The 22,271-nt window shown below is 50.1% G+C and overlaps 1 protein-coding gene across 2 annotated transcripts; it reads left to right on the top strand.

The window, feature by feature from the left end:
- The first annotated feature begins 5,576 nt into the window (after positions 1–5,576).
- On the top strand, positions 5,577–21,362 carry TACR1 (tachykinin receptor 1). Of its 2 annotated transcripts, XM_075043666.1 has the most exons (6): positions 5,577–5,977; positions 15,832–16,012; positions 16,254–16,261; positions 19,968–20,118; positions 20,375–20,571; positions 20,972–21,362. In XM_075043666.1, exons 1-6 carry the CDS (start codon positions 5,577–5,579, stop codon positions 21,261–21,263), a joined length of 1,230 nt encoding a protein of 409 aa, XP_074899767.1. In that variant the 3' UTR covers positions 21,264–21,362. The 2 variants fall into 2 exon arrangements, with proteins under 2 accessions (XP_074899767.1, XP_074899766.1); XM_075043665.1 differs by lacking the exon at positions 16,254–16,261 and having other exon boundaries at positions 15,832–16,026.
- Positions 21,363–22,271: the final 909 nt, after the last annotated feature.

The raw sequence follows: 22,271 nt of genomic DNA, 5'->3' as shown, positions 1-22,271 counted from the left end.
TACAAGTTTGGGATGGCTTGTTCAGGAACCTATCAGTCCCTCCTGGATCAGCATTTTCCTTCCCCTGCTTATCTTGGTGTCACATATTGCGTAGCAGCAAACAAACCAAGTATTTTATTTTGCTAATGTAGGTCTTGCCTTTTTTTTTTTTTTTAATAATCCCAGTTATTTTTTCCTCTCACTCCAAAACTGAGGACTCCTCCAGCAGCACTGTATGGCTCATTGCCACTGCAGGCAGCTTTGGAGTCACAGCAGTATCAGTGGGTTGGCTTAATTATAAGGCAGGATTTTAAAACTCCATCCCAAGTCACTTAACCTCGGGTAGATCTCAGGCTCCCCAGTATATTTTCTTACCAAACCACATCTCCCCAAATTCACAACTCTCTGCTAGCCATTCCTCCATCACTACATCTATTAAGGCTGTGATTTTGGCAGCTATACAAATCCCTAGCGTGATTCACAGGGTTTTGCCCATCACTGACTACAGCCTCAGGGTTCCACAGTGATGCAGAGCTGCAAGAAACCCCCCAGTTTATCCTCCCTCTTGTCTCGCTTCTACAGCCCAGAGCTGCTGCGGTGGTACAAGGACTCTATTGCAACAGGGATGCTGCAATGCAACAATTTTAGGCACTTTTTAGCTCACGTACGGGCTTAAATCCATACTTAAGTAGTATCCCTTAGTCTAGGGAGCTACAAAAGTCTGCACCAGCATACAGCAAATACACAGCACTCCCTTCTTCACCAGTCTAACACTTACATTGCTGATTGCCACCACATAACACAGCTCTTGCGGGGGCAGGAGGTGACTTACAGAGCATGCAATCAACCAAAACATCCTCAAAAACCTCATTTCTAAGGAAACCATTTAACATGCTCCTTCTGCAAGGTCAGGAAATTTAAAAAAAAAAAACAACAAAAAACACACACAAAAAAACCCCTGCTCTAAAGGGCTTTCCAAAGATTTCATACTACCACAGCACTGCCCTAAACAGAGGATCTTCAACACCCAGCACCCCTTGCACAGTGCAGGCTTCCTCTCCAGAGAAATAAACCCCATCTCATACTGCTCCAGACAAGGAGGCTTTACCCACCTCCTGCTAAGAAGCATAAAGCAAACTTACATTTAGCAAAGACACCATGGTTTAGAGCCACACAATCTCCATCCACCCTGCTTTAGAGTCTCCAAAGTACAAGAACCTAGAGCACAAAGCTACATGGGAGCAGGAAGAGCACTCATTAATTAACAAACCACCCCAACCTGGGAAACACCAACCAGCTGCAAAACATAACCCCCAAAGCAGAGCTCAGCTGTGCTCAATTTAAAGCCAAGGTAACAGCATGGGGGAAGGTGGGGAGCCTGAAGAAGTGTGCACTGGCACATGCTTGTGCAACCCATCTTGCAGAAGGCAGCTTGCTTCTGGGGCTTTTAGACTACATGATTTCCAAATTAATCATGAGGAGCCACTTGATAAAGTGAGCTATTTCTGCTAGTAGATAGCTAAGCATCCAAGTGCTGCTCAGTGCTGTGGAAAACAGCTTGTATGGCTCCTTGCTGTCCCTTCTGCGTGCCCAGGGGCGCAAGGACAAGCTGCTTCCCTACTCTGCTTGAGGGATACACCAGGGCAGATGTTCCTTTCTGGATCCAGCTGTTTTAGGAAAAGACATTATTACCTTGCTGGGTGCAAGCTGCTGTCCCCCACTGGTGCCATACCCCAGATTTAAAGCACAGCTTGATCCACCTGCACTGGTTCTACCCAAGCAAAAAGCCATGCAAACACCTCTTCTGGCAGCTTGCAAGGGATATGTGTTGTTTAGGACCTGTAGCCACGTTTTGGGGAGGTGGCAAATCTTGAACCTGTTCCTGGTGTTGCTCGCACCTGACTGTTTGCAATGGGGAGATGGGGTCCAACCCCCTGGCCGGGGTGGCTGGAGGAGTCAAAACCTCAGAAGCTGGAGAAACACCATCTCTGATGGTTCCCTGAAGGACGAGGCCAGTTTTTCCTCCCAGACGACCACGCTTTGTATGAGCTTGATGTTACACTGGCCCCAAGGGATTCTGCGTAAGAGGTTCCTGTCCTTCTGGAAAACACAACAGGAAAAGGCAAGGTTTTCTCCAGCTGCCAGTTACAAAGCCTTTCTCTGTACTCTGAAAGGGCTGATGATATACATAAAGGTATACAAGCATCCCCAGTGAAAGGAAGGAGAGGGCTTGTTGGAATAGCCCAGTGCATTCACGCCAAGAATAGCACTGGCATCTTCATGGGGACCTGCAAGTATTAATTAGTTGTCAAAAGATTGCACTAATCTGTTTGGTTTTGCTGAGCAATAAATACATCTGCTCTCCCTCATGCGGCTTTCTGTCCTAGAATTGATTTATTTATTTTTTTCCTTTTAATGCAATCTCTTCCAAAAGAAAGAAAACATACCCTTTGGGTGAAATCCCCCCCCAGACTACCCAACGCGCGGCAGCCTGAACATGCCGATACACACATCTCCCTTCTAGAGCCTGCTTTGATCCAGAGTTCAGGCTGCATTTCAATTCCTTGCATGGCAGCAGCACAGGAAAAAAAAAGAGCTGGTTCTTTTCAACAGGAGCACGCAAGGGCATTGCCCCTTTTTTCCTAACGGATAAACTGAGGCAGGAAGCAGGGATGTGCTCTCTTTCGGCCCTGCAGTGGTCCCTGGGCTGATGCTACCAGCTTGAAGCAATTCGGGGATGGAGGGAGCGGGAAAGGGTTTGTTGGCGTGGGAAAGGATTTGCTGGGCTGGGCTGAGATGGCTGCTAACGTTGTCCCCACCTGCCACAGCGTCCCCTCCTTTGGGGTTCACCGTTCACCAAATTTATAGCAATGCCCCAAAACAGCCTGGCAGAGGGGAGGAATTGGAAATGCCATCACCAGGGAGCCTTCCCCGGCCCCGGCAGGCTGTTCACCCATTCCTCCTCCTGCATTTTTAGGCAATGCTGCCATCGAGTGGTCCGGGAGCATCCGGATGCGGGAAGAGCGCTCAGCCACCGGCCTGGACCCCTCTGTGGTCACCCAGGCAGCTCCTGCTCCCAGGGCTGCTGGAAACGCGGAGGCCCTGGCTGAATATATCTCCTCCTTCATCCGTCCTGGGGTTAAAAAGCTCAGTCTCACTTCAACTACTGACCTGGCACTGGGCACTCAAGACTTTCAGTCCCTCAGGTTTCCCTAAGCGCTTGCTCCGGCGTAAGAGCCGAGCATCCTCCCTCCACGATGCTCAGCTGTGCAATTCCAATCCGATTTTCTCCCAGTTTTCAGGGAGCCGCAGCTTTACCTGGAAGCGGTTCCTCCAGCTCAGTGCTCCTCTTCCACCCATTTGGGAGGCTGCGTCCTGAGCACACGATTTAGGAGCATCCATTAGCGAACCGGAGGGACGCGCTCAGATTTCCAAGGTGATTTTCCTCTTCATTGGTGCATCCCAAGGCAAAACCAGCTCTCCTGGCAGGCAACAACAGTCGTTAGTTTTTTGCCCACACTTGGCAATAACACAGCACTGGACGAGTAAGTTAAAATCACCTCTGTCTGGTGGATATTATAAACCCGGACTGTGGGATGGTGCAAATCTCTGTTTGCAGTTTAATTAGATTCCAACAGCTTATTCATGGGAGAAAAGATTCTTTAGCGGAGAAGGTTTCTCCAGCCCAACAGGAGCCGTGTTTGCTTTACGAGCAAAGAGGCACTAAAATGAAACGTCCTATTTGCAGTGGTAGGAAGCCGGTCGCATCGGAACGGGAAGACCTTTTCCTTCTTCGAGAAGTCAAACATTTGCTTTGTTCGTCGGGGATGCAAAGCACTTGCCAACCACAACGTAACGCCGGTGGGAGAAATGCCACGGCTGTTATGTTGGAAAGCTTTATAATATATAATATATAGAAGCTTTACCATTATCAGCATGTTTTAAACTCCCGGTGACTTTTTAGAGCCCATTTGGCCCAGACGCCCGTCAGCCCCCTAGAAGGATGCAAAGCACAGGAAGAATTTGAGGGCAGAGAGGTTGGAGAGGGGATGAGGAGGGGGGAAAATGGGGGGGGGGCGGGGAATCCCGGGGGCTCCTGTCCGCTGGGAAGGGCAGCTCTGCGCTGCGGGGAGCGGCGAGGGGAGGCCGGGGGGGGCTGCAGCTCCGGGACCCGGCAGAGCCCCCCCGGGCAGGGCAGAGGGGAGCGGGGGGGCCGGGGGAGGGCTCTCCGGGCCGGCTCTGCCCACCGCTCGCTGGCACCGCCCGCGCCGCTTAGAAAAGCCCCGGTCGCGCCTCGCCCGCCGCAGCCGGCTCCGCGGTCCCGGCTGCGCCCCGGAGCCCTCCGCGGTCCTCGGCCCGGAGGGACCCGCAGCCCGGTCCGGCGGCAGCCCGAACGGGGAAGGGACCCGCAGCCCGAACCGGTCCTCAACCGGCAGGAACCCGCGGCCCGCTCCGGTCCTCAACCGGGAGGCACCGGCATCCCGCATCCCTCATCCCGCTCCGGTCCTGAACGGGGAGCGACCCGCATCCCGCTCCGGTCCTCAACCGAGAGGGACCCGCATCCCGCTCCGGTCCTCGACCGGGAGGAACCCGCATCCCGCTCCGGTCCTCGACCGGGAGGAACCCGCAGCCGCAGCCCGCTCCAGTCCTCAACCGAGAGGGACCCGCACCCCGCATCCCTCATCCCGCTCCAGTCCTGAACGGGGAGGGACCCGCATCCCGCTCCGGTCCTCAACCGGGAGGAACCTGCATCCCGATCCGGCTGCACCCCGAACCGGGAAGGACCCGCATCCCGCTCCGGTCCTCAACCGGGAGGAACGTGCATCCCACTCTAGTCCTGAACGGGGAGGGATCTGCATCCTGAACCGCCTGCACCCTGAACTGGGAGAAACCCGCATCCTGTTCCAGTCCTGAACCAAGAGGAATCCGCATCCCGCTCTGGTCCTGAACAGGGAGGAACCCGCATCCCAAACCGGCTGCACCCCGAACCGGGAGGGACCCGCATCCTGTTCCAGTCCTGAACCGGGAGAAACCCGCATCCTGTTGCGGTCGTGAACTGGGAAGGACTCGCATCCCTCTCTGATCCTGAACCAGGAGGAATCTGCGCCCTGGAGCAGCTGCAGCCAAGCCTGGAGGGACCCGTGCCCCGAACCAGCTGTGCATCCCAGTCCAGCTGTGCTCGAACTGGGAGGGACCCGTGCCCCAAACCAGTGGTGTGCCTTGACATGGCCGGGCACCCTGCTCCAGCTGCACCCGGAGAGAGGAGAGACCTGCACCCCGAACCAGCCAAGCACCCCAAACAAACTGCACCCTGAACCAGAGGGGTCCTATTCCCCAAAAGTTGCTGCACCCTCAAGCAGGAGAGACCTATGAAGCAGCTGTGCACCCCAAAATGGCTGCTTTCTGAACCAAGAGGGAGCTGCATCCCAAACTAGCTGTGTCCCCCAAACTTGTCATACCCTGATCCTGCTGTGCCCTAACCAGGAGGGACCTGCACCCCAAAAGCATCCACGTACCCTGATCCTGCTGCACCCTAAACGAGGAAGGACCTGCGCCCCAAAGCACCCGTGTGCCCGGTCTGGCTGCATCGTGGCGCGATGGATAACGCTCTGCCGCTGGAAGCGGAGCTGGAGCACCAGTGGCTGTTCAACGGCTCCCTGAATGAGTCCTTCACAAACCAGTTTGTACAGCCCCCGTGGCAAGTGGCCCTGTGGGCTGTCGCCTACGCCCTCATTGTGGTGGTGTCGGTGGTGGGGAACGTGGTGGTGATGTGGATCATCCTGGCTCACAAGAGGATGCGCACCGTCACCAACTACTTCTTGGTGAACCTGGCTTTTGCCGAAGCCTCCATGTCCGCCTTCAACACGGTGGTGAACTTCACCTATGCCATCCACAATGAGTGGTACTACGGGCTGCTCTACTGCAAGTTTCACAACTTCTTCCCCATCGCCGCCGTCTTCGCCAGCATCTACTCCATGACGGCCATCGCCCTGGACAGGTGAGTTCTAAGCATCAAACCCCAAACCCTCCCTGGCACCCAGGTCTGCCTCCACCCGGGTGCTGTGCTCAGCTCCATCTGAACTTCAGTCATGGGAGAACATTGCAATTATAATAAAGCTCGTTTTGGTAAAAGAACGTTAGAAATAATTCCTCTCCCCACCCTGGTTGCAGGTGGCTTTGGGAATCCTTTGTCAGCTCTGCAAGAGGAGCTCGAGAAAAGGCTTTGTAACCCCCGTGCGTGTCGGTAGCGTGTCTTGGGTGTGCATTTGTAGCATCACTGTCCTCTCCCTTCCCAGCTCCTCTGCAGAGCCGTCCATTCTTTTCCCAACCTCCTCATTTAAAAGCAAACTTGATATTTAGCACAAAACGGCATCACCTCATGACATAAAATATACGCCTGTGTCGGACATGCCTCGGCTGTGCTGCAGGAGCTGTTTCATATCTCTTGATCTGGGTTGGGAACCCAGGAGCCTCGGAGAGAAGCTCAGGCTCGGGAAAGGCATCTTGACTTGGCGGGTGTGTGTTGTCACGTTGTGTTCTGGTGTGTCACCCCAAGCAAACCCACCTTGATTTTACCAGTGGGGGTCAAGGGGGAGAGGTAGGTGCCAAGGATTTCTCTCATTCAGCTGAATCCAGCACAGCTTAGTTGGGCTTTTGTTTTTTCACTGCCTGGTTTCTGCCGGTGCTGCCCGATGGCTGGGGACTGCCGGCAGAGCGAGATCCCGCTTGCATTTTTCCGCGATCAAAAGTTCAGGCAGCACTCGGCAGGGTGCAATGGCACGGGGGACGCTGCCTTTGTCACCCCAGAGGGATGTGCCAGGGCTTGAGGGACACAAAACAGCTATGCACCAAGCACCTCCAGTGTGCAGCTCCCCTCTCTTCTCTTCCCTCCGAGAAATCTTTTATTTGATGGCATTTTCACGCCAGTGCTAGAGATAAATCAAGGCTCTCAAACAGCTTTGCAATTCTCTCGAGTATCGGCGTTTCAAGCGCAACAGATTTTTCCAACGCAACATATTTCCCAAAGACAGCTCGGCTCTGCAACGCCTCTTTTTGGCCCTTCTTCCCAGGGAGTAAAAGACATTTTGGCTGGGGATACAGGCGAAGGGGGGGGGAGATTTGCATTGCCGTATGCCAGCACATTTTGAACTGATGTCTAAGTGCTGCGCAAACTGGCACAGATATTTCCCTACGAGAAATTATAGTGCTGCCACAACTCACGCACTGACAGCTGAGGACACAGAGCCTGAGATGGATGATGGTCTCTAGTCATTAAAAACAGGCTCAGGTTTTGTTTCCCTCTGGAGCAGTTACAAGACCCTCTCCCCAAAATCAATCAGACATAGCCAAACTCTCATACCGGAGATGTGAGGAGAATTAAGGCAATAATAAATAAAAAGAGGATACTACCAGTGTGGCTCTGTTCCTACCTGGTGGTGTTGCTGACTCTGTTTCAGGAGTATCTGCATTTCAAGGATGTTGGGGATCAGCCGGCAAAGCCCCTTTCAGGTTAGGGTGAATTAGAAAGATTATTTTATTTTTTTTTTTAATAGTTTGGGGTTTTGCCTTCGGTCCACACCCTGGAATAACCAGAAAAGCAAATCTCCCAGGGGAAGCTGGAGGAGCATGTGGAAAATGGGTAACAAAGGCAGGTCTGGGAGCCTGGGGCTGAATTTTGGAGGGGGAATTGGCATTTCCAGCTTTCTTTTTGCATCTGCAAACCCTTAACAGAGGCTTGGTTTTCCCATGACTGGGCTGCAAAACCCACGCGTGCAGGCTTAGCTCACCCACCAAGAAGGACCTGAAAGAATGCAGCCTCGGTGTGCAAGCACCTCCTGTACAGAGCTACCTGCTGCATTTCTTGGCCCCAAATTTCCAGCGAGGTGGAAATTGGGAAGGTGAAGGCAGCAAAGCCCATCCTCTGCCCCTCCAGGCAAGCAGCATGCAACAACATCTCCAAGCACTGGAAAATTTCTTGTTTTCCTGTGTCTGAGACCTGACAATAGTAACTTAAATGCATGAAATGCAGGAACCTGTTCCAGGAACCAAAAGGGAAGAATTTGTCCTGGTAAGCAGCAAAAAGCTGTGTGGGAACAAGCAAAGCAAGCACCTGAATTTGGAGCAGCAGAGCCAGGTACGCTCAGCAAAATGGGTTATATTCACAGCCAGGACATATCTGAAATCAAATATGACTGCAGTTCTGATTTTCATCAAAAACTAGGAAAGCAGAATTTAATGTGCCTTGTGTTCCCAAAGTGTATTAAGCCATCTAGCAGAGCGGTTGGATATGGAATCTGAAGACTCGGAGGAGCGTCAGTCTGCAGATTGCTCCCCTAAATCATCTCCGCTTGTGCTTTCTGCAAGCAATTTCCAGAACATCCTCGCCGGAGGATACGAAACCGCCTCGGAAAGACTCGGCACAGCCGTAACAGAGTCGTTGAGAGAAGAAGTGGGGAAGTGGGTTTGATTGTCCCAATGGCTTTTTTTGCAGGACACCCCATGGGTTTGTGCAAGAAAAAAAAGGCTTTTGCTTGAAGCTAGATCACCCGCTCTTTCACCAGGACCTATTTCAGCCTGGGCACAACCGCTCTGAAAAAAAAAGAAGTTAATCCTCTAGCGAGTGTTATTCTGAACCCTGCAACAATAGCAGGAAATTCAGGAGTCAAGGCTGGCAGCTGGTAAAGTCTGCCTAGCATCCTGCAGAAGTGGGGGCCAAACAGCTCGCTTTGGCACCATAAAATTTGCCACGTCCTTCGTTTTCGGGCGTTTCAGTGCCAGAGCACATCACATATCTCTTTCTGGCTTCCAACTCTCCGTGTGAATTAATTCACTTGAAATAGACAGAAATAAAATCCTGCTTTTTAACAATCTTCCAGGAAAAATGAGAGCCCAGCAGTGCCCATGGTGAGTCCAAGCTAATTTGCAGCCACACTTAGAGGAAAAAAAAAAACAACTCTGGACATCTCTAAATTGCAATATCTATGGCACATGGGATGGAGCATCACTGTTGCTGTTTTCTCTCTCCTTGGGACCTGGATTCACCTCTGAGCACCACCACTCACCTGCACCGTTAGCAAACTTCTGATGGAGGAATGAGTTTCCATGATAATGGACGACTGGGAATGCAACCGAAGGTGAAGATCTTGGATTACTTGCAGAATCAAAAAAAATCATCTCTGAGCTCAAAACTTCAAGTAAGCCAAGCCAAAAACACCGCAGACTGAACAAATCCTGATGAGAAGGGTGAGAGCCCTGCCATGAACTCAGGGTGAAGACAGACTGTGCAGCACTTGTGCTATTTAATACAAAGCAATTTCCCTTTTTCTGCAAAGCGTCCTCTGCTCTAAAGCAGCTATAAAAACAACATACGGTGGGACTAACCTCCTGCAAGGTGGGACTAACCTCCTGCAACTCCTAGACCAACTTGATGCTCTTCCTCATTAAAAGAGCTTTCTCTCCGACCTCCACCAGCACCAATGCTGTCAGACCAGCATGCAGAGCTGGGCAATCCAACTGGGATCTTATTCATATTTCCTTTTTTATTTCCAAATGGGTTATCAAATTATATTAGGTGTCTTAAGATCCATCAATTTGCTAGCAGGAGCTGCAGAAGAAACATCAAATCTGCAAACCTTCATTCACCACAGCAGCATCTAAAATTGCTAGTTTGCAGCTAAGACCTATTAATATCTCCCCAACCCCATACTATTTGCAGGAGAAAAACCGGCTCAGAAAATTATTTACTGCTTGCAAGCTTGAACTCCCAGGTTGGATGAACCAGCTGAATATCAGGAACATATTTGCCAGCTCAGCGACCCCATGCCTTCCCCGAGAGGTAATTACTGCAGAAAGAAACCCTCCGGAGAGGACAAATTACATCAGCGCACAGACAGATTAATTAGTCATTTACACCCTAATATAGCACCAGGGTTGTTTTTTTTTTACTCTTGACTTAATGGACTTCTGGGGTTTGCAGAGCAGGACTTTGATCTGCGCCTGGTGCTGTGTAATCTTGCTCTGCTGGGATGTAATTTGGAAGATGGAAGAGGAAGGGGGAAGCAAAAGGTGCCCGGGGTTTTAAGGCCAGCATTGCCTACGCACCAGCTAGCACTAACCGAAGCAGCTTTTTGCGTTCCTGAAAAATGAAGCATCACTGAACACAGCAAAAACCCTACAAAGCTGCTGGATACCCAGCATGGAGCTGGCTCGAAGCATTGATTTCCCAGCTGGGGTTAGAAAGCAGGGGGACGGGGATGGACAAGGGAACGCCTTAGTAAGGGGTCACTCATCAAGGCTGGTTTATGGCCCTGCTCCCAGCAGTAGTCTCTTACCTGATGGGTATTAACTGGAATTAATCCCCCCCCCAATACCCACTAGATATGAATTCAGCCTGTCAAAAAATAAGTTACATCTTTTTTTCCCCCTCTCCTTCGGAAAGAAGAAGGGGCTTAAAATTCCTGTGGCAATAAATATAGAACTAAGATGAATTAGCAACAGTCTGGTGGCTGGGAAACGCAGGAGGCTCAGGTTTTAGACATGCTTTTGGGGTGACCACAGTGCTCATCTGCAAGCTGGGCGCTGGCACAAGCCACTGTAGGAGTTTGAGGGCGTCTGGTGAGATATTTGGTTTATTTTATATGGCTTGCTTAATTTATTCTTAATTCCTCAATGGCCCAGTGGGAACCACTCATGCACTAAGTATGCCAGGTCTCATGGGTCACCAGCCCTATATTTCATGTAATTTATGTTCTGCCCCTTCACTGTCCAGCTACAAACCAGTGCCAGGACTATCTGGTTCATAAGGTCATATAGGTGCCTCGAGTAACAGCATCTGCAGTCCCTCAGTGGGGCTGGCTGGTGCTTTGGGTCCTCCTCTCCCATCCCACCCCGATGCTGTCGGCAAGTGCAATGAATGCAGGAGGGAGCTCTATGCCTCCTTAACAGCCTGCTGCAACAAACTGGGGTTTGATCCTGTTTTGCTTGTATTTGGCTTTTAAAACCAAGTGTGCCCGTGGGGTTTGCAATGCAAGAGGTGCTGTGCAGGAAGGCAGGGGAGGTTGCAAAGGTGCTGGCGTAACTCAGATCACTGTTCGGTGGCAGGTAACACATCCTTTTCGATTGTGCTCGAAGGAAATACCGCACTGCTTTCAGAAGGGAAAGATGCTGTGCCGTACCGGTGCTGTGGGGAAATGCCGGTGAGAAACCTGCAGCCTTCTGCTTGACGAAGGTGCTTTGCCGAGCGTTGACCATCACCCAGGTCTCGGGGCAGGAGCACGCTGTCCATCCCTCAGTTTGGATGATCACTGTTTTATGTCAAAGCAATAAATAGGAGGAAACAGCTGCTCGCAGCGCCTTCGTCCCCAGCGTCGTGTTTCAAGCACGCAGGGCTCGGCTAGCCTCCTCGGCCATCATCCAGATATGAGGTATTTGGGGCCAGCGCAACAAGGCCAAGCTTTGCTATGCAAACCTGCTCGAGGGATGGTATTTTTGCATCCATGCTGTTGCAACACAATCCTCGTGGAAAGCAAAAAGGCAGGTTTTTCTCTACAGAGAAGCTTTTCATTTCTTGGGTAGGAGGGACCTGGAGCCATGGTGGAAATATTTGACCCATGTGGACCCAGGGCGTCTGCTCTGACTTGGTTGCAGACTCCCCCGGCACTGACTCTGCACTTAACCCCTCTCTGCTCAGGACAGGAAATTATTGTGCAATAAAACACACAGAACAAACTCTGCATCCTCTTGGTTACTCATTTCTTATCTCTCGTATCCTTATTGCTTAATGAAGCAGATAAGGAAACTCTAGGCTGAAAGACGTTTCATAAATTTTTGCTATTATATTAATCTCATCTCCATGAGGGTGGAAACAATTGTGTAATATTAGTTATCCAGGCAGACTCCAGATTTCCAGATGCAATTAATAGATGGCTACTCTGCCTCAAATACAGTATCTATTTAATAACTGATACACTTGGAGTTACCCTGGTACAAAGTTGTACTCAAATGCTATTGTACTGTCATGGTAACACCCCCCCAAAACACAATAAAATATTTAAACAACAGCAAATGGCATCACCAGCATAATGAAATAGCGTCTGGCATAAAGTTGTGTGCTTTAGTACCAAGCCCATTAAACATGGCGGATTTAAAACATTAAACATGGTGGGAAAGGTGCAAGGAAAATGCAACTGCACGGGCATCGGGTCTCTCGTGCAAGGAGCTGAGCAGCCCTGAGCTTGCAAACCTTAACGATGGTTTGCACTCGAACGCAGCGCTACCATCCGCAAGGAGAGCAACTGCAGATCATTTTATTTTGAGGAACGGGTATAAGTCTTCCCAGCCCAACATCTTCTGCAGGCAAATGGCCCCATTCCTAGTACTACCCCCATGCACCGCCTGCATGGGGAACAAAACCTTTCCCTAACACAGGAAATCTGTCCTTAAATTCTCAACCAAGACCCAACTCCTGTGACAAATTAGGACTTGAAGACCCCCACGGTGGTTTGTTACCCACTGCAGCAGCGAGGGCAGGATGCTCACATGGGGACATGCTCCTCTGCCTCACCTCCCAGGAATGACCATCCCCAGCAAACTGCAACACGCCATTTTTTTATGGACGGGAAAACTGCTCTCTTGGACGGCAGAGAAAAAAAAATAAATCTCTCTAATAGGATACAGCATCTTAGGGAGATGGGGCCACAGAGGCACTTTGCGAGGAGAAATATGAGCTAATAAACTCATTAGCCTTGTTTTCGAGAGCGCACTTCTTGCTGGCGTGGCTGGGACCTGCGTGGCCAAGCCAAGGAGGGCAGCGGCTTCCCAGCACTTAAGCTCTGATCAATGCCTTTTGTGCCCAGCGCCGCAAAACCACGCACAGGGCCAAACGCCCGCCAGCACCTTGCAGACACGCCGGGGCGTTGCAGCTGCATTCCGTGCCTGCGCTCTGCATTTCCATTTGAATGCAAACTTGTTGGTATTAATAAAAAATAAATAGATGGGCAAGGTTTTTTTGCTGAAAGGCAAAGTCGTGATGGACGTGTCATTTTTCTTCCCTGCTAAGAAGTGATTGATGGAGGTTTGGCTGCAGCCGCTACCGCAGCCTCGCCTGGGAAATCGAACCGATGTGGAAGGGAGAAGACAACCTGGAGGTACCCGCAATACGGCACCACAGCACAGGGTTGCTTTTCTGCTTTGCATTTGCTTGCTCAGAAGGAAGGTTTTATTTTAGGTTATCCAAAACCCTGCCATAGAAACACATCACAGGAGAGGGTTTGGCTCAAAACTGAGCAGAATTGCAAGAAAGCAAACTGGCTTTTTGGTTTCTGTGTTCTGGATGCCGAAAAAGATCCAGTGGTGCCTAAATAAAATCCCAAAACCAAAAATTCAAAGACAGCAATGCACACAAACCTATTGGGTAGAGAAACATGGGAAGTCCAACTGATCTGCAAGGAAATGAGAGTTATTTTAGCACGATGGACCCAGAGCTGGAAGAAGGTAAAAGAAACTGCTTTGCTCCCTGTACCAATGCTTTTCCACCCTAATACAAGCAAGACGGCAGCTGTCATCCAAGCTAAGGTGGCCACGAAACCATATTCTCTGCTCCCTCCCTCTCCCTGGTTTGATTTTGCATCAAATGTTCTTGTCAAGCAAAGGAAGACAAAAAAAAAAAAAAAAAAAAGGAAAATAAAAAAAGGAAGCCGTTTTTAAAATGTTAGGACAATTTTTTGCTTAGTGATACAATTATTATATAATTATACGATATCATAATATAAAATAATGGTCTAATTATTTTCAGGATGTTTGTACACTTCCATCTATCTCCAGCATTTTTATGGTCTGTAATACCAGCTCCTCCAAGCAGCCCAGACCCTTTTTATCATATTTTTTTCCTTCCCCGTCAGAGCCCCTGTCTGGGAGAACTGTTATTATTCCCATTTTTAAGCCTGACGGGTGGCTGAACTCAGAGCATCCCCAAGGGAATATTTCAGAGGTCTCTCCGGAGCGATGGATTGGGAAACACTGCTGAAAAATAGGATTTGGGGCCAGTTTTCCTCAAAGCGCCGCTAGCTTGCTCCATCCTGCCTCCCTGATGCCATCCTTGCAATGCCAGTGTGATCAGATGAATTTTGCAGTCTCCTTTCCACCACGAGACAGTGTTGCAGACAAGACAATGGCAGCTGGAATGGTCTCTAGATGATGTGGTTGGGGTTTAGTTCATCGTTACAGCAATTATTTGGAGGTTTTATCAACCACAAGGGCTCCTGCGGATGCAAAGTGCTTTAAACCAATGAGGAAAGTCCTCCAAAGTGCACTGGCAGAAACAAGGTCGGAGATGTAAAAGAATTTCTGGCTCACTGCAATCAAGCACTGGCTTTGCTTTCTGGAGGTTTCAGCCTCAGGTGTGTCTCCAGGCAAGTATTTAAACAGAAACGGCTCAACTTTTGTGGAAATCTCTTGTTTTCCACCATTTGCATGCTTGAGCTTAAACTGTCAGGTCGAGCACCAGCAGCAAACTCAGGCATGTTGAACTGGGAGTGCAAACCCAGGGTAACCCGCTTGGAATCCCACGATAAAGCCCACCCAAACCTCATCCAGCTCAGCAAACTCCCCAACAAGGGGCTCAGCCAACGCCAGGCGTTTGAAGGATGAGGACGAGGAAGGAGATGAGTCCTTGCAGGGTCCCAGGAATCCCATCGCAGTCCAACAAGGGGAGAATGAGAAATGCAGGTGCAGAAACCAGGAGACCTCGGTGCATTGCCAGCCACTGTGCCAGAGCATCACTAACACCCATTGCCTTGGCTCTTTCTAACCAGCTTCGATTTCAGGTACCAACCAGCCAGAGGAGATTTTCGAGGGATAATTATCAGGTGGATTTGGTGGATTTTCAGCTGCACAAAGGCGATAAGGTTTGGTACCCTGGAGCAGAGGAATAGCTGACGGCAGTACCTCCTGTGTATTTATATATTCATCCCTGTGTCTTTGCCCCTGCAAGTGACCACCCAAAAATGCAACACAGGAAGTATTTTCCATCTAGGAAAAAATTAAAAGGAAAAACTTTTCATTCTCAGAAAGGAGAAGGGATGAAGGGAGAAATAGAGGAGTCCACAAATGCCTCGGGCGATAACTCATGCAGAGCGATGCAATGTTTCTCCTCTTTCCAAAGCTTGATGTGGAGCGGGGGGCAGAAATAAAATAAAAAACTTGTGACGTTCTCACTTAATCCTTCTAGAGCTGCTGGCTGCTGCCAGGTTTGCAAAACTAGATTTGTGGAGGGATAAATTCAATCCGCCTTGTCGCCACTGGAGCTTTCCTCACATATGATGACTGATGTTCTGGGGAAAGAGCCCACGAGCCAGGCAGATATAGGTGGTATCTCAGATCACCCATCCCACGCTGGTCCAGCACTCTTATTTTTGGTTCTCCTCCTGTAATACTTGGCACTGTGATCTACCACAGAGATATGATTTTGCACGGGTGCAAAACTACTGGGCGCTGCCAAAGCGGCTGCTGCCAGACGGCAGCACGGCGGCTGGCTTCGTACAAATCGGTCTTTGCAGAAGCAGCCGGTTGCTGGTTGTGTCAGCAAAGCTGTTTTTCAGTTAAAAGTCAATGAGTGTCTCAGACGGGATTCAAATCTCGAAGGTAAAATGTTGCAAGAGAATTAGAGCATTGGCTGGGGAGTCCTCCATAAAGGGATTATTTGATGCTGTTTACATTGTGTGGAGTGAGGGGCTACCAGGATGCATTAAGGGGGTGTCAAAAGTACGACCCCCATGCCAGGGAGGCCTAAAACAGCCCCAAAAGCTGCAACATCAGGGCTTTCCAGCCTTGATTTCTCCTTTTCCCACCTTGCAGGTACATGGCTATCATCCACCCGCTGCAACCCCGGCTCTCAGCCACCGCCACCAAGGTGGTCATCGGCATCATCTGGCTCCTGGCTTTCCTGCTGGCTTTCCCCCAGGGTTACTACTCGGTGATGGAGGAGCTGCCGGGCCGGCTGGTGTGTCTGGTGGAGTGGCCGGAGCACAGCACCAACGTGTACGGAAAAACGTGAGTTGAACTCTGCCGGCAGTGGGGACAAGTCACCGTACAGAAAAAACGCCCAAAAAAAAAGTCTAAAAAAAGGAAGCGAGGAAGGACGGGAATGGCTCAAAGCTCCTCGGGATGGGGAAATTCTCCCCTTACTCTAGCGAGGGCCAGTGCTGTGTAGTTGACAGTAGCAAAATCTCCATCTATATCATCTTGGGGCACATTAAGGTTAATTAAGGTGAGTTTAGTACTTCTCGTGGTCCAAATATTGCCTCATGCTGTGCCATGCTCCCTGCCCTTCTTGGATGCTCATCCTTAAGGCAAACTCACGTAAAACTAAGACGCGGTATTTTGGCTGTGGGGATGGGGTCTGCATTGCCCCCAGGGGCTTATTCATATATGCAGGTATGGCTTTGGTTTTTGCAGCACCTTTCCTGTAATCCATATCTCTAAAGGCTTCCTGGGGCGAGAGTTAATCCTGTAAGAGGTAAATAGGATTTTACTGGGTGTATCTTGGCCAGGCAGTAACAGAAAAAAAACCCTGGTTTGGGATTTACTGAGTCCAAATGCCCCAAAATTCACTCAACTGCTTAAAAACCAAGCTACAAAAAGAGGCTCTGTGGCATCAGCTCAGGCTAGGAGGCGAACGCTGGGCTAAGATGGCTCAGCAGGGATCTCTTTCCTTCCCATTAAGGTGCCAACTAATTAAATCTGGCATTTCCAAAGGGTCCGGGCAACCCCGCTGGTCTGCCAGCACAGCGGTTCTCCATAGTTTGCTCTTTGAAGTTCACGAGTCATGTGGCAAGTTAAATGTCATGAGTTAAGGAAAAAAGGGGGGGGGGGGGCAGGCATTTTTGATTTCCAGTCCCATGAAGCAATGAACTAGGGCTGTGAAATTGTGCTGGAGCCAAAGCAGGGGACACACACACATGGGGAGGTGTTTAAAGCCAACCTGATCCTGGAAAAGGTCTCTCTGCAAGACAAATGAGATGAGTTTGCCAGTCAGCAGCGAGCGGCGGGTTGCAGAGAGCTGGGTGGTATCATTTATTATCATCTAATTTATTTGCATTGCAAGGCAGGTATGGCAAGAACCAAGCTGGGGCTGGCCCAGCTGATCTCCAGAGGTGTTTTGCAACCTTAATTATCCCAGGCCACCATGATAAATACAGCCAACACCAAGAAATGCCGCTGGCTTAGACAGCCCACGTGGATGGGATGGAGCTGAGTCCCCCCGGACTGAAGCAGCAACCAGCGCGAGCTGAGGGCCTGACTTCAGCAGATCGTTTGCCGTTTGGCTGTACACCGGGGCCGTCACTTTTTCAAATAGCTAATTCAAGAGAAAAATGCCACCATTAACCTATGAATGATTTGCCGCTGGAAGCCAGGCGCCACTTCAAAGCCTGAGCATCCCATGCTCTTTGGTGAGCCAGGGGCTCTGCAGACAGATGAGGGCAGCCAGGAAAGCAGATGCTAAGCAGAAGCTTTTAAATAGCCAAAACCCAAATAATTTGGTGGGGATTGAAAATAACTTGTGGCTCAGCAGAGTCTCTCCAAACCGCGTGAACTCACTTGCACAGCACAGAGCCCGAGATGTTATTTTACTGCCCCAAAATAACTTTGCAGGGACAGGTGGTTGGGCCACTGTCAAACACCCTCCCCTGCTCGCATGGCCTCGGGGCAGTTATTTAAGGAAGGCGCTGGCAGCAGCTGGCTTGTTTGCAATGCCATGATGAAAAATAATATTATTTTTTCAGTTCATAGTGAAAATAGGGGACATCTCCCAACACCAGGGGGTTCTTTCTCTTGGCAAATGGAGCCCAGAAAGCACAATCCTAGCATGCAGAGGGTATCAGAGACCAGGACATGCACGTGAGTTTTCACCAGGAAAATGTGCCCCTTCTCAGCCCGCTCATATGGGGGGAAGTGGACGAAGACCTTGGCACAGGCGAGATGCTCTGCAACAAGAGCCGGCAATTCAGCTCGATTCGATTCAGCGGCTGCTCACCACCGCTAACCACTGATTCCCTCTCCCGCTTTTGGTTTCAAAATAGATGTCTGATCTATTCCAATTTCATTAGCTGCCATTTCGGTTTGTTAAGGGAAAGGGAAAAGCTGCTCCGCTCGCCAGCTTCTCTGGCAGATAACAGCCCGCGGCGACCGTCTGGGCTTTGCAAGGAAAAAGGAAATGGCAGCCCCCTCCTCCAACACCGCTGCCCCGTAACTCCTACAGGCTCCTCCATCCTACACAAGACCCTAAATCCCCACACCAAACACCTTAAAATTACAAAACCCAGGCTTCACTAAATGCTCTTATCCTGCAATTCTTGTAGACAAAATAACATATGGATGGTTTCAAATGGAGACCGGTTTTTAGTGCCCAGGGTCCAAAAAAAAAATGTCAGGGCTCTTTGGAAATCCCTGCCCCTACCATGTGCAGGCGGCTCTGAAAATAAGGATCCGTCTTGCTTACATTACCTAATAGCTCCTCTGGGGCATTTCTGCATCGCTCTCAGCTGTTTGCAGCTAGTTTAAGACCCTGCATTACATGGGAACCGCAACAAAATCTTCATCGCAGAGCCACAGAGACGCCTCTTTAATTAGCAAAATAGAAAACAGCCCTACAAAATCCAGCTCAAATGTGATTAGCGCTGGGCAAAGAGGAGGCCAAATGAGATTGCAGGTACAAAACAAGGAGGAGATGGCGTGGCAGCACAGGTCTGGGGCCAACCCCATTCCCTGTGGGAGTTGCACCAGGCACGAGCCTGACCCATTCGTTACACTTTGGAGGCATTATTCAACCGAAGCTCCTGGGAGGACGAGTAAGTGCAAGAGCGGAGTGTGGCTACATGGCCTGAACCACCTTGAACAGATGTAGCACCTTGCATTCAATCACGAACGCACCCCGAAAATGCATGCAAAGACCCTAAAGCGGTTGAAAGAAAATTACCTCTAGACCTGGTGGCACACATAATGCTTTTCAAGCCAGCACTCTGCAAGCCAGCTGCATTTCTATACCACTATTGCTCATCTTTCTGCAGGAGAGAGAGGTTTTTGCAAGCTCTGATGGTAGGAAGGAACCTGCAAGGTCAAACCGTCTGTCCCCATCTTGTTTGTTAAAAACAGTATTATTTTTTTCCTTTTTAAACCAGCTACTGTTCAACACAAATCCTTCACCGAACCCACTGCAATCCCAGCGGCTATTGCAACCTGCCACGGCTCCACAGACTTCATGACAAAACAGTCTCAAGCCTGAGCTATCAGTTTGATCCAGACTCTCTCATTTGATTTTGGACATATTTATACCTATTATAAACAAACACAAGTTCCTGCCCCTCCCACAAGCCTGGAGAACTGACCTGGCCACTGAACTCACAGAAAAGTTTTAATAAACCTCCATGAAAAGGGAGGCTGTGGTTTTGGGGACTGGGGTTATGCTTGTGCCACCTGAGCCCAGCTAAACCGATGGTGGACCAGGATTTAGGCAAGCTGCATCCAAGACCCAGTGTTTGGCCCGGAGGGAAAGCCTTTATTTCTTCAGCTTAATATTCCCATCCTTTATACGTCAAAAAAACCACATTTGCTCCTGCAGGACTGCCAGATAAAAGGTGTGATAAGAGCAAGCATTCATCTCTAGGATAATGTGGAGTGTAAATAGGGTAGAAGTGAGAGTAGAGCCACTCCAGCTAAAACATCCTTGCCTTATGAAGGTAACACAAGTTCTTCACTGGCCTCTACATCCCATGCCACGAGGGTGCTAGGATGCCAAAGGCTAGCAGAAGAGGCTTGGAAAAGATTGTGGTGAAAGTAGGGAGTCCTTCCCAGTCCGAGCTCTGCAGGCAACATGTCTGCAGGAATTGTGCCAAATTCTCTTTGCCCCTGTAAAGCACTTAGCCTTCAAGGTCAGTTTGCAAGAAAAGACTGAACAGGTAGAGGAAACACTCAATGACCATCATTTTTTCTAGGTATCACTTCTGTATGACCATCCTCATCTACTTCTTGCCGCTTCTGGTGATAGGATGTGCCTACACTGTGGTTGGTATCACCCTCTGGGCAAGCGAGATACCCGGCGACTCCTCCGACCGCTACCATGAGCAGGTCTCAGCTAAGCGGAAGGTAAGGAGCTCTGAGCACGGTAGGAGCCATAATTCACGCCTGATCCCAACTAACCACAGCCAAAAATACTTCATTAGGGGTGGAAACAGGTCAGGACTTATTGCATGGATGTTGCTAATGGAGCAGATGTGTGTCCTCCATGAGTGTGGATGGCTTAACCAAGATGTCGACCATGTGTTCCCAGTTGGCAAGGTCTCCAAGGTCCACAGGTGTCCAACGGATGACTTAGCTTCCCTGCCCTCTCTTGTCCTCACAGGTAGTGAAGATGATGATCATCGTGGTATGCACATTCGCGCTGTGCTGGCTGCCCTACCATATCTACTTCACCCTGCAGTATTTCAACCCCGAGTGGTACCTGCAGAAGTTCATCCAGCAGGTCTACCTGGCTGTCATGTGGCTGGCCATGAGCTCCACCATGTACAACCCCATCATCTACTGCTGCCTCAATGACAGGTGGGTTTCGAGTGACTTTCGGCAGCATCTTGGTGCAACAGGGAGCAGAGGAGGGGGAGATACAAAGGGGTCTGAGGAAGGAGAGTATGGATGGACAGTTTTTCCAGGACGGTTCTGTCCTATCTTCTGCCAGGGGCTGCTTCCAGCAGATGCAGGGACAATATAATACTCACCTAAATAAGGCTCTCCTGAAGCCCCTGTGGGATTTGAGGGCAGGTATCAAAACAGTCCTGACTCCTAATTGGGATTCATCAGAGGTTTTTCATCCCCTTAGTGAAAAGCAGCAGGGTTTTTTTATTGTTTAGCAGTGCTTAGCTCTGTCTTCCCACTCCTAGCAAGGTCCTTTTGCCATCTCCACATCCCTCACCCCTGCCTTTCCCCACATCTTCTGTCCCCCCAGGTTTCGCGTGGGGTTCAAACACGCCTTTCGGTGGTGCCCGTTCGTCAGCGCCGGTGAGTACGAGGGCCTGGAAATGAAGTCAGCCAGGTACCTGCAGACACAGAGCAGCATGTACAAGGTCAGCCGGATAGAGACCACCGTGTCCTCGGCAGTTGGCGCAGCCGAAGAGGAGCTGGAGGAGAGCAGCAAGGCCAAGCGTCTCTCCGTAGACATGACCTCCAACGGGTCCTCCCGCAGTGACTCCAAAACAGTCTCTGAAAGCTTCAGCTTCTACTCCAACACGCTCACCTAAGCGGCTCCCCGGCTCCGTCGGCCGCTCAGAAGGGCGCCACCATCCCCTCTCCCTCACTGGGATGCTCCGGCGCTCAATCCACCCAGCGTCATCGCCCTGGTTTCTGATGTGCCGGCTTTTTTCCCTGCTGTTTTACTGTCTCTTGCTGTGCTGCTCACTCACCATCCTTGGGCGAGCCCGAGAGCAAAAGCTTTGGATTAGTTTCATGTGCTCCACTGTGGCTCGTGTCCGAACACAAGGGAGGTTTGGCTGGCCCCTACCTTGCTCGCAGCCTGGCCAACCCAACATGCGCTGGGCAGGTGGATAGGATGCAGAAATGGGACAGAGCCGGGGTTTTCTCCTGAACCATAAGTACATTGGCAGGTGCTTCCCTGCTCTCTGCAAGGCAGCGGGGATCTCCCAGTGCCTCCCACCCCACAGGAAAATGAACGAGTCTTGCACTTTCCTCCTCCTTGAATTTCCTTCTCCCTGTCGCTCTCGGTTGAATATCCAGAGGGGTATTCAATTAAAAAAATCCAGAAAAAAATGCTGTTTTCAACTTCAGGAGCCCACAAATCCATGGGGCACCACTGGCCACTCGATGCTTCAACTCAGATCCAGGCGTTTCTGCACTGTCTCAACTCATCTCCGGCACCCGCATCCCTCTGCACGATGGGTCTTCTGTTGCCACTCCACACCACAGCTCATCGAAACAGGGCTCTCAAGAAGGATTTCTGAACTAAGCCAGACTTTGGTCGCTGTTAATCAACCATATGTGCCAAAAGCAATCACTGTGATTTCCTCAAAGACCCAAGGTGATGCCTCTTGGGTAGATTTTGGACGCCTGTGGAGGTCTGGAGAAAAAGAGACTGACTATACTGAAATGTTTTTCATAACCTGGAAATGTCTAGAGCTGCACAGAAAGGGGCCTGGTACAATTCCATCAGTAAAACAACTTTTTCCCAGCATACAAGGTTTGAAGGGAGACAAGAATTTTGCAGACATTTTTTACTTGGAGGAGCGTTGAAA

Source organism: Buteo buteo, chromosome 12 (assembly GCF_964188355.1).
Source record: "Buteo buteo chromosome 12, bButBut1.hap1.1, whole genome shotgun sequence".
In the NCBI taxonomy this organism is placed as follows: Eukaryota; Metazoa; Chordata; class Aves; order Accipitriformes; family Accipitridae; genus Buteo; species Buteo buteo.
The sequence above is the reverse complement of the archived record's forward strand: the minus strand, read 5'-3'. Positions and strand labels throughout refer to the sequence as shown.